We start from the raw sequence: 12,553 nt of genomic DNA, 5'->3' as shown, positions 1-12,553 counted from the left end.
TTGATGTTTATAAAGACCTTTGTGGATAGTTATGATGCTACGTATTTAAAATCAAATAATCGCTCCCCCTTTACCATAGGACAAGATCATACAGGCGGAAGGCAGCAACTCCTCACTGCTGGACGATGCAGAGGCTCTGAGAAAGAGGCTCCTGAAGATCCAAGGGAAGGACGAGGAGGTCCGCAAGTGCGAGGACCTCTGCCGCACAGTTCGGGAGAAACTGGAGGAGGAGGAGAGCCTCACCCAGCAGCTGAAGGCTGAGATCGAACGTCTGCAGCGGCGGATGGCCGAACTGGAGAAGCTGGAGGAAGCGTTCGGAAAAAGCAAGTCAGACTGTAGCCAGCTGTGTCTCAGCCTCAACGAGGAGAAGAACCTCACCAAGAAGCTCTCGTCTGAGTTGGACACCCTCAAGGCCCGTTTGAAGGAGATGGAGGCGTCTGAGGTCAGGCTGGACAAGGCGGAGCAGGCCTTGGCTGCCGAGTTGGACAAACTCAAAGGCTTCACCCAGACTTTTGTGAGCGAGCGCAAGAGGCTACTGGAGAGCCAGAGGGACAACGAGAAGACCATTCTGAAGCTGACGGAAAAAGTGGAACATCAGAGGAAAGCGGGAGACCCCGGACTCGGGGACTTCAGGAAGTCGTGCATCGAGGACGAACTCTCCGGGGGCCTCTTCAACAGCCGGCTGAACCAACGCAAACGAAGCCTGGACTACCTGAAGTCCTCGGAGGACAACGTCGGCCTACGGAACGAGAAGAACAGCGGCCTAGAAGGTCAGAGGGAGGAGGACAACAAAGTGAAAGAGCTGAGCCAGGAGGTGGAGAGGTTAAAGAACCGCCTCAAACAACTGGAGATCGTCGAGGCGGACCTTAAGAACTCAGAGTCCAAGAACGGAGAGCTCCAGGAGAGGTTCCAGGTGGAGTGCACCAGAGCGCGACAACTGGGCGAGCAGGTGGAACAGCTCCAGACGCAGCTCTGCTCTAACGGGGACACGGATAATAATGGCAGTAGCCACGGCAACAGGAACCCCAACCCGTGCCCCAAAACCCCTGCCAAAGTCCACGAGAACGGCAAGGCTGAGAACGAGGAGATCAACGTCAAGGGGGGCTTCAGGGTCGAGAAGCCCAAGTACAGGAGCGCCGCAGCCCCCTCGGAGCCCGGCTCCCCTAAAGCCAAGAACCGGGAGCTGTCTCCTCAGCACAGGAGGGAGACCCGTCTGCGGAGCAGAGAGCCGAGCCATCCGGACGAGAGCTCGACCAATGCTGGAAGGAGAGCCGTCAGTCCCGCGCACAAAACCAGGAGGACGCCAAAGACCCCGACGACCACCCCCTCTGATAACGGCTTGAGAGAAACCGGAAGAGCAATGGCTGAGAGGGCAAGAGAAGGGGCTTCACGCGGCGCCTCCGGAAGCACGTCCTCCGGTGAAGGCAAGAAGCCTTCGGTCTTAAGCCGCTACCCCCCAGCGGCGAATGATCAGAAGCACTGGAAGAGCGCCAAGAAGGAGACCGAGGTAGAGAGCAAGAAGAGCAAACTGGAGACGCGGTCCAAGGTGTACAGCGGCAGCGACAGCGAGTCCAACCAATCTGACGGCAAAGCCAACAGCGTCTCCTCTCAGGACAAGGACTCTATCTTTGCGTCCGATCTGGACCTGGACGCGGTCAAGGAGTCCGTCACTGTCCCCCTCTTGGCGTCGAAGGCCAACGGATCCTACACCGCTTACAGGTCCCACGTCACGCCACTGTTGCCCGGCGACCAGGGGTCAGAAGGGGGTCACTCCTCCTCCGCCTCCGAGACGGAGTCCACCGGATCTAGGCGGTCGGATCCCGACCGGGGGACCGAGGCGTCCACCGTGACCACGGGGAGCGCCAGGACCGCCACCCCAAGGTACCCCCGGTACTCTGGCGTCCGCGACCCCCCCTCGGAGGGCTCCTCCACCAGGAGCTCCTTCGACGAGGAGCTCCACAGCCGAGGGCCCCAGGCCGACCCCACCCCGTCGGGCATCGACCTCCGCCGGACGTGCAGCCCGCGGGAGGCGCTGAGGTCCAAGGCCGTCATCAAGCCGGCCATCGTCGAGAGCGACCGGAAGGAGGTGATGATGTCAGAGGCGTCGGCCACCAACGGCAAACCCAAGATCTCGACCAAGCCCGTGGCGATCACCGCCGCCGGTAAGATGACCAGCAGCATCACCATCTACCCCAACGACCCCGGCTCCTCCAGGACCAGCAGTCGCAGCAGTAGCGTGTCCAGCGAGCCCATGTCGGGCAGGGAGCGACACACCTCGACTAGTAACATCCTCATAGGTACGTCACAACGCATTCTCTCAACTGTGCATTCAACTCTGGACCTTGAACAGTGAGTATTGCAAATGATTATCAAAAAAAAAAGAATTAGTCTTAAAACCGTAATTGGACTTAAAACTGATTTCTTATGAATTAATAATATAATTATTAAAAGCATGATTAAAGATCCTATTTATTTGAATCACTATCAGGCCCCAGCATGGAGCACCGCGGCAGCATCTCCATACCGTACGAAATCTCCATCCCCAAGAGCGACATCCCGCTACGCACCTGCCCGGACTACGACGACCACGCCCCAGAAGACCTGCTCCCATCCAGGTCCGGCCTCTACGACACCTCCAGGCTGGACACCACCTCCAGGCTGGACACCACCTCCAGGCTGGACACCACCTCCAGGCTGGACACCACCTCCAGGCTGGACACCACCTCCAGGCTGGACACCACCTCCAGGCTGGACAACACCCCCAGGATAGACACCACCTTCAGGCTGGACACCACCTCCACGAGCCGTCTCCTCTCCAACCGCAGCGCCTTCAGCCTCCTGTCCCCGGAAGGCCCAAGCACCACCACCTCCACCCCGGCGGACTTCAGCTACGACCCCGAGTCGGGCTTCGAGGGCAGAACCCCCGCCGCCGCCGCCGCCCCGCTCAGCAGCTGGAGGAGCCAGACGTACGGCCTGCCCCTGCAGGAGGACAGCCTGCAGGACCTGAGGCACGTGACGGTGAGGAGTACCTCGAGGAACCGGCTAGGCGTCAGCCCCAGCCCTGCGTCCACTGACCCCTGCGTTCGGGGGAAGACCAGTCCCCTGGGGCACGGTGATTTCGGAGGAGGCTGGGACGAGGAGGTGGCTACGTGCAAGGCCTACAGGGCCAACAGCGTCCTGGACGCAGAGGAGACGGGGAACGGCAGGATGGGCGCCGGCGCTGGCGGGACGGCGCTCAAGGGAGCCAAGGCGTCACCCGCTGATGTGAGACACGGCATATTTGAGTTTTAAAACACGACGCCTTTATTCAGCATTTCCCTCCCAAGAAAAACCTTTGTAACTGAGAACTTCGACATTTCCCCTTTGGAAAGTTACACAAAATGAAAATAATGAAACGAAAATAATGTACAAGTATGTACCTATCTGTTCTGCGATTTATATAAAACATAATCAACACCTAAAAAAAAAAAGATTGTTTGACCCAAAAAACAGAAATCGCGATCAAAATTAGAATAATTGCTCAGCCCTATTAATGCACCATAAATGGTATAAAAACAGCGGAAAATGCTACACATTTTGAACTAGTCAATCTATGGTAACAACACTTTTGAACTATTTCACAGCTGTATATGCGAAAGATTAACCATGCCCCCGGCACCAGAGAGGTCCAGGATCCTGGCGCCCGCCGGCTCAAGAGCTCCACGTCCCCCTCCTCAGAGGTGGCCGGGCTGGGCAGAGCCATCGCTCACGAGCCCCTCAGCTCCCAGACATGGGGCCGGTCGTTCTCACCAGCCGCGGTAAGTGGACAACAACTGAGCGGGAGGATTGTGGAGCTCTAGGCCCAATCCCATTTCTACCCCTTACCCCTCCCCCTTGTTTTGAAGGGGTAAGGGGTAGAAATGGGATTGGGCCTTAATCACATTAATGCATGTAAATAGTGAACATTGGATTTTGCTTGATCAAAGTCATATTGAACACTTCTGTCAAGTAGACAGCTGAGCTTTATCTTGTCTCTCTATATGCCCTGGCGAGGGGGAAATGGTTACACTGATGAGTCTGATGTTGAAGGTTAGCTATGTTCTCACACAAATCCTTTCTGCTAAATGCGCACATGGGTACATCATGTTTAAATACAGTGTTTGCTGCTGTCTGAGCATATGCTTCGCAGCATTCAGTCACTTCCTGACAAATTGATGAACCTCCTCCTATGTTGGGACTATCCCATGTGGTGCTTGGGCAGTTAAGTACGTCGTTTTTTTTTAATCAAACCAAAGCTTAACAGACTGATCCCTGCTTCCATGGAAGAATCGTTCCGTAATCAGCGCAGTGTCTGCCTCTTTGAGTGATGGGTTAATGAACATGTCTGGCTCTGCATTAGAACAAAGAGCAGTGTTTAGCAACGTACTGATGAATGGTTATTTAAAAGGCCTGCACTCGAAAAGGAATTAGCCAAAGCAGTCATCAGGAGCTGGAAGCTGTACATTTTGAGTACAGGAAAGAGAAAAAAAAAAGAAAAATAAAGAGGCAGAAATATCTCCATAATTGAAGGAATTATCATTCCCAATCTGCCAACAATTGAGCATGGGAAGATTAGTGGAGTCTGGAAAGAGCACAGTCACAGTGTTTTCGCTACTGGTGTGTCCACTTTGCCGGGGCTTGGCCCCAGCTTGTGTTTCTTTCCCCCTGCTCGCCGGACCCTGAGACTTGCAGCTTAGCACAGCAGTTCTGTAAGTTCCTCTCCCGCTGCCCTGCTAAGCACAAAGAGAGAGACAGGGTGGGACTCAGAAGGAAAAAAAAAAAAAAAAAAAGAGAGAGAGAGAGAAGAAAATATGTGGGAGGCTGGAAATGAAAAAGACCTTAACAGGGAGAAAAGGTTAGGGAAACCTCAAAGAGAAGAAAATAGCTCTCTTGTATTTTAGAATGCCAGCCCATTAGTCGTCTAGGTCCAGAGCCAGGCTGCGTTGCTTTTCCACACACACACACACACACACACACACACACACACACACACACACACACACACACACACACACACACACACACACACACACACACACACACACACACACACACACACACACACACACACACACACACACTCAGATGGACATTGTGCTCCATCTAACTTCGGCTTCGTTGCATTTTTTTTTTTTCAACTTGGTGTTATGTATGTGTTTCTTTTATTCAATTGAGTTTGTATTTTTCCCGTGGGGGGAAAGAGGTTAAGAAAGACATGAGTTGGGAATTGGCAACACCACTATCTTCGATGTCTCCTAGTATTAAGTTTGTCAAACAAAGGCACATTAGCCCAGTGGGCGGCTTATTCATGGTGGACCGTGGCTAAATTGTTTGGATCAGTAGAATATAATATAAGCATATATAAGCATGGACTCTGTCGTACTCAGCATTGACTGGAAAGATTGTTTCATATGTTTTTATCTCATGTTCATCACATTAAATGTGTGGTTAGGGATTGACATTAGAGACCTTCTCCAAAGACTACAAGAAGAAGATTTCAGGGCCAAGGGATATGACAATGATTATTTTCATTATATAATAATTGCAGTTGCTATGCAATGCCTGATTAGACATTGAAGGTGAGGCAGACTATGACCGGTATGTACACAGCCTGTTCTTTCTAGTGTTGGGTTGATATTTCGTCGGCCCCAGACATCCGTCTCTGTAGTCTTGTGAGAAGACTTCTTGAGGTAAAACATTAATTGGTACAATTTAGAACAAAAACACAAAATGTCCTCCTTTCACCCAGCCACTAGCCACACTCATAACCCAAACCAAAGCTCTGCCCTGTTGTTTCTTTCCCTGTGCGCGGTCATGCTTGCGGTGTCCTGGCATTTTTTTTCAAAGCAGCGCCTGTTGTGATATAGTCATTTAAAGGCACAGAGAGATCACAATGTGTAGGCAAGAGGCGGCGTTATTGGGATCAGCTGTTTTCTACAACAAAGCCATGTAGGGCTGCATGGTCAGCCACTAGCTGACTGGCTCTGGTACTCCCCCACCCCCCCCCTGTCCTACATCACTGATGGTCTCACCTTTTCAGAGTTCACCTAGGCTCTGCATAGCCCCCCTGTCCCACCCCTCCTCCTACTTGCTGTATGTTGTACGTCCTGGCACTTAATGTAGGCACTTATTGTATGCTGTGTTTAGTTATAGTACCTAGTGATGTAGCTTCTTATCCTAGCTATCGCTGTGTACAGGGAATGGGTTAACCTAGCGATTGTTAGTGCTTTGCACTTGGTTCTAAGAACACCCTTACTGTTCCGACAGCGATATATTTGTTCACTTTCTTATGACAAATGTACTTATTGTAAGTCGCTTTGGATAAAAGCGTCTGCTAAATGTGAATGCTCTATGCTATTTAGTGACATTTAATGAGGTTGCAACATTCGGCACACTCAAGAAATCAACGTGGTTATGACAATCAGGCATCAAATCAAACGATGGATACCGGGATACTGGCCCTTGGTCTAGAGCTTGGGCCTCATATCTAAAGCAAGGCTTAATCCCTGCCCCCCCCCCCCCAATCACTTTAGCTACGCATGCACACAAACACTCACGTTATTGCCACAGAATGTTGACCTTCAAACCACTGGGGGTCTGTAACTTTACCTTGTGATTTTCGACCTTCGACCTTCGGATTGTCTTTCTTTCATTTTACTTTCATTAGCCCTCGCCGGGTCTCTCCCGGCCCGTCCTGCCAACATTCAGTTTGTCATTGCCGCTCTGATGGAAGAGCAGGGATTTTTTGTTCTGGACGGGTCAAGTAAAGGACTGTGGTCATGTTAATGTTTGGTGCACACCCCGTGCTTTCAAAGCCCTTACAAGGAGTTTTGGAAAAGCTGTAGTTTCCAAGTCTGAGAACTACAGCCAAAGGAATTGACCTTGTTGTAAATTGCAATTTACAACAAGAGAGTAACTGTATTGTTCCACCATGTATGCAGGACTGACTGTAAGGCTGTGAATCCGTCTTGCTTTCTTTTCTATTAAGTAATTGTGTATTGTCGCTAATCTATAGTTGCCTTTGTGAGCTGCTGGACACCTGAATTATCCCCAAGGGGGTGAATAAAGTATAAAACTACCTATATATGGTTATATTTATCATATTGTTAGGTTTGATCATTGTCTCATTTTCCTATTTCAGCTAGTTATACTGTTGTCATCGTAATTAAATGGATACCTGATATTTTACCTAATAGATGCAGAGAAGCCTAAACTCAAGCACGTGAAGATCCACTCTCAGACATGGGCCTCACTGTCCCATCTATCCCCCTCCATCTCGTCCATCCTTCACCACCCCCTCTCCCCTGGTGCTTCTAAATAACGATAGACTATGGGGGTTTTACGAAATCATCACTTGGCCCGCGGCCCAGGTTCCAGTCTTCAAGAGCTCTACCATCTGTTAGCAGATGAACTGTTGCCCCGACTTCACTACTCCTTCACTTCCACTCTGTCTATCTGTCGTTGGCCCTCGCTGACATCCGGGGGTCTCCAGGCTTGATTACCGGGAACATCGCCGCTGTGGTGCAGCTGAAAAATACTGTTCCTCCACAAACCTCAGAGACTTGGGGAACTAGCCGCTCCATCGAACAGACATAATAATCAAAGTACGCTTCAGTGAAAAAAGTTCCACTACAGAAATCGTTGCTTTAAAAAAAAAAAAAGTCTTCATCCAAACCTCATCTTGGAACCCGGTTCTGAAATCTGGTGGTTTTGCGATTTTAATATATTTCAGTGGCTTGAATCGCAACGTTTTACATAAGTAAGAGTAACTGTTATTAGGCTTTGTTTTTGGTTACGGAGGCGTGTGGAAATAACAATGTGATTATGGCAGGGCAAAGGTTGCGAGCACTGATTTTTCGTTATTAAACCGAAGTAAGGGGGTTGATGAGAGAGAAATATAGCCAAATGCAATCGGCCACGTAAACTGACCATTATACCCGTTCTTCTCGATTGACATTGTCAGGCTTTGATTGATCCTTGATATACAAGTGAGTATTATTTGATTTGATTGATTCAGAATGGCCTGTCATCACTGATCTTTGTCCCTGTCAATACACCCTGTCAATTCCTGTGTTTTAAAACAAGCTATTCATCCAGTCCAGAGAGTCCAAAATATTCAATCTTTCTTAACATTTATATATATATATATTTTTTACATATGCTTTGCACTACGTGTTCTTTTTTTTTTTTTTTTACAAAAGTTGGTGAATACAGCCCAGGGAATGCAAGCAATAACATCAGGCTAGCCTGAAATCAAGTTCCCCCTTAAGGCCCCCTATCAGTCAATAGTAATTTAGGAGACAACAACACCCAATTCCTTTGAGAACCATAAAGCCGCTCAAGATAAAATTAAAGCTTATTGTTCCTAATGCAATAATGATCTGGTATCTGTTATACCAGATCATTTTGATTGATTGCTGAATAACAGATTTTTAATGTTATTCCATTGAGCCTTTATGGGGTAGTGAAGCACACTTTAATATCAACTGAAAGGTAATGGTTCCCCCCCCAACCCCCCCCCGGTATCACAGACCATGTCGGGGCATGAAGGATATTGTCCAAAAGCCACACAAAGTCCATTGTGAATATCGCTGGCAGGTCTGGCTACGTGCTTTATGTAGCGGTCTCTTCTCACCTCCCGGCGTTGTACAGAACAGCATTGTAGTGTTTCCTTCCCTGCGCTGCTGTCGGAAAAAAACCTCAAGCTCAACATGAATGGGCTGTGAACTTATGTTTGGCCCAGAACCGCGGAGCCGGTCCGGACGACGCACGGGAACCCAAAACATCCTCTTCTCTTTTTCTTCCTTTTTTTTTTCTCTCTGTCTGGTCGAGAAAAAAAAACTCTGGCGGCAGCAAGGTGAAGCTACGGGCTTGACGTTGTGGTTTGGTTTTTACTGTTTAGCCTGACGTAACCCTGACAGAGTAGGAAGTGCAAGGAAGAAAGTAACAAGGTGAAATAACAGCCGGAGCAGGCATGGCAGTCGGGGGGTGTCTAGGAGGTGGATGGGAGCAGCAAGGGACTCACACAAGTGACCTGCGAGCAATGTGACTGGAGAATGGTAGTGTGTGTGATGGATGGACATTGAGTCATTTCTGCCTGGCCGTGTGAAAGGCTCTGAAAGAGAAGTGAAGAATGCCAATGAAATGTGTTTTAAAGGCATAATTTATCACTTTGAACGTCCTGAGAAAAATCCTCTGCATTACATTACATAACATTACAACACAGATTCAAAACCACTTGTTCTAGAACAATAATATGCTAGCCGGTACACAAACGGACACTAAGGAACGGATTGGCCGAGCTCAGCATCGCTATAGCATCAACCTCAGCATTAAAGTCCTGCCTGCCTAAGTCCACAGACCAAATACAGCCCGCAGTCGTGGTAGCTTACCGTACAAGGACAAATCTCCCGTGCCATTTCCTCCCCTGAAGCAGGAAGGGACACAATCGACCACACCCACTTGGCACCATAACCGTGCTGACTGGATTTCCTGTCCGTTGCCCTGCGAGATCGAGTCAGGCCGTCCAGCAGTGCTCCATTAAAGGCAATTAGCAAGAATGCGTTCTTAAGCCGACATCAGAAGCCAAGTCCTACCCACCAACTGTCACTAATTATGGTGCGTTTTAAGAAGCTGAAATTACAGGAGTGGAGAGTGCTGCTTCTGTGTGTTTTTAAGAACTGCTTCGTCATCGAACTCTCCCTTCCCCGAGCACTCGTGGGGTCATTGAGGTTATTCGAGGGGACGCACTGATGTAGCCTTCCCTCCCTACGCTAGTTGCTTGGGGAATTTTGTTTTGCAACTTTGACGACCTACCAAATTATATGTCTCTCAGCTTGGGGTATGTTTGGGTTTTTTCGGAGTTGGGGAAATTTCCCTCTGGCAAAGATCCACATGGCATTGATCTTCTTTTGTCACACACCAGTTCACATGAACAGCATGTTTCTAATATCCAAATAATAGACGGCTGGATCAAACAAAGCCCTGTGCTAACAGGGCAAATTGCAATTATGTTAAACAACAGAAAAGTAATGTGAAACATTTTCTATGACAATGCTTTTCGCTTTCAGACTCGGCGACGTGTGAGCCCCATATTACTGATACCGTTTGGTACAATATATTTTAGAGCACCATCTTGTACTTCTTTACCAAACATTTGAGGAGAACCAAGCAACCACTTGTTGTTATTCTCTTTGCAATGGGGGAAAAAGTACTGAGATGGCGTCTCTGAATGTGCGTGGCATCGTGTGAAACCCTCTTGTGCATCATCAAGACCTCATTCATATTCTCTACTCTAGACTGCTGAGCACACGTACCCCAGCCTGAGTTGATACCATGTGCTGTTTTCCTTTGCCTCATTAATTTCCACACACATGAGATATAATAATTATCAGGGTTTTTGTTATAACATTGTGTGTATTAGGGCTGCTTGATTATGGAAAAAATCATAATCACAATTATTTTGGTTAATATTGAAATCACGCTTATTCAAACGATTATTTTTGAGATGAAAACATGATTCAATTTTTTCAGCATTTCTCTCCAAAAAAAACACTTTGTAACTGAGAACTTTCCAATTCCCCCTTAAGAAACCGTTCAAATAGAAAATGTTCAGATCGAAATCGCAATCAAAATTTGATTAATCACACACTGCCCAACTGTGTACAATTTGCGTCACTAAGCTCTGCCAAAGAAAGATGTGTTGAAGGCCTGCAGACACCATAACACACACACACACACACACACACACACGTACACTCCCACTGAGACCTCATTTATATTCTCTACCCCAGCCCGCAGAGCGCCCAGACCCCGTCCCGGACCCCCGGCACAGCCCGGCCTCCTGGAGACGCCCCACGCCCCCCGGCGCTGATTCCCCCCGCCTGGGCACCTCCTACGACCGGGGCCACAAGACGGCGGGGGTCTCCCCCAGGGAGCCGTGGTCCAGCAGGGGTCAGGGGTCATTGGACCTGGGGGAGGGGAGGAGCGGGCCGGGGAGCCGTCCCTGGGGCCGGGAGCGCCAGGCGGACCGCCACTAGAGCAGCGGCGCTGGATCGGACGTTCCCACCGGGGAGGCTCGGTAGGAGGACTTCCTCTCTGTCGTGCTCTCTTTCGGTCTTCCTTCCTGTTTCCGTCTCTCATTCTGGGAATCAAAAAAAATAAAATGTTACTGTGTGTGTGTGTGTGTGTGTGTGTGTGTGTGTGTGTGTGTGTGTGTGTGTGTGTGTGTGTGTGTGTGTGTGTGTGTGTGTGTGTGTGTGTGTGTGTGTGTGTGGGGGAGGGGGGGGGGGGTTCTTAAGCACAGCTTCATCAGCAAACTAACATCCCCTCAGATCTCTAATCAAAGAAAAGTTATTTTAAGGAGTTCTTTGGTAATTAAGTGAAATCCCTCATACCTTTTTCTAGATATAACCTGTCGACACTCGCTTAAGTACGTGCAGCAAGGTGGTGACAGAACGCACATGCTCTGCTGAAGTTCCCATTAGCTACACACTTGGCCCCCGGGTTAATCCGTTTCCTAAATAAATCTCCACCAAAAAACCATCAATGCCTTTTTGTACCTCGACATTGCGATGCATGACGAAGATTTGTGAGGACACTTTCAAACCGTACCGTCCTTGTGTTCCTTTCCTCATTTTTTCCATGCAGCACTCAATCTCAACTGCTCCAGGAAGGCCCCCGGGGGGGTCCCCAACAAACCCTCCTGGCTGCCCCCTCCTCCACCTCCACCACCACCCCCCCCCCACCACCCCCACCACCACCACCACCACCACCATGACAGGCCTGCACTCACCGCATCTGCTGCTCCTGCTGCAAGGAATATAGAACTGAAACCCACAGAGCAGTTGCAGCGAGGGCCGTCGGATCCTTCATAGGACCAGAGACTGCCGACGCTGACCCCTGACCCCGGATCGACGCCTGTACTCTACCAGAATCACCCTCGCCCGCCCACTCCCCAACTTAACCCCCCACCCCCACCACCACCCCCACCACCACCACCACCACCACCACCACCACCCTCTTCCTTTCCCCTTCCGGAAACCTCTGTGACTCCCGTGGGGGGACGTAACGGCACACGGTGTGGTCAGTGGCTGTGTGCGGAGTGTGTTTCCGTGGGAGTGATGTGGGGCTGAAATGAGGGAGGAGGGGGGCCGGGGGCCTAGCCTAGCCTAGCCTAGCCTTCAACCAGCCTATGTGTCCGTCTCCTGCTTCCCTCTGTTGGATGTATTACATGTATAACCGCCGCCGCCGCCGCTACTGCTAACTGCTGCTGCGATCTGACAAAGGAGAGGCTGTGGCCGCGCCCGGGGGGCTGATGATGATGATGGTGAGGGGGTTGAGAGGAAGAAGGGGGACTTTGAAAGGGGGGGGGGGGGGGGGGAACCAGCGGCCAGTGACCTTGATGGATTTTTATAGCGTTTCGGAAGTGTCATCATGTGCCCCCCTCTCCACTGTCCTCCTGTCTGTCTGTCTGTCTGTCTGTCTGTCTGTCTGTCTGTCTGTCTGTCTGTCTGTCTGTCTGTCTGTCTGTCTG

The 12,553-nt window shown here is 49.9% G+C and overlaps 1 protein-coding gene and 1 long non-coding RNA gene across 2 annotated transcripts in view; one reads left to right on the top strand and one right to left on the bottom strand.

The window, feature by feature from the left end:
- Positions 1–11,753, top strand: part of luzp1 (leucine zipper protein 1) — a 41,380-nt gene extending 29,627 nt beyond the window's left edge. Inside the window, exons 4-8 of the mRNA XM_030356238.1 lie at positions 80–2,297; positions 2,489–3,264; positions 3,624–3,797; positions 10,812–11,098; positions 11,668–11,753. Coding sequence (XP_030212098.1) covers positions 80–2,297; positions 2,489–3,264; positions 3,624–3,797; positions 10,812–11,057 — 3,414 coding nt within the window. The 3' untranslated portion in view covers positions 11,058–11,098; positions 11,668–11,753. The remainder of the gene's footprint in view (positions 1–79; positions 2,298–2,488; positions 3,265–3,623; positions 3,798–10,811; positions 11,099–11,667) is intronic.
- On the bottom strand, positions 7,836–10,759 carry LOC115543732 (uncharacterized). The gene is made up of 2 exons (XR_003976752.1): positions 9,411–10,759; positions 7,836–9,133 (listed from the first exon to the last, which is right to left on the bottom strand). It is a non-coding gene; the product is annotated as an uncharacterized LOC115543732 (long non-coding RNA).
- Positions 11,754–12,553: the final 800 nt, after the last annotated feature.

The sequence above is a fragment of the Gadus morhua genome, chromosome 5 (assembly GCF_902167405.1).
Source record: "Gadus morhua chromosome 5, gadMor3.0, whole genome shotgun sequence".
Taxonomy (NCBI): domain Eukaryota; kingdom Metazoa; phylum Chordata; class Actinopteri; order Gadiformes; family Gadidae; genus Gadus; species Gadus morhua.
This window is presented reverse-complemented; position numbering and strand designations above follow the sequence as displayed.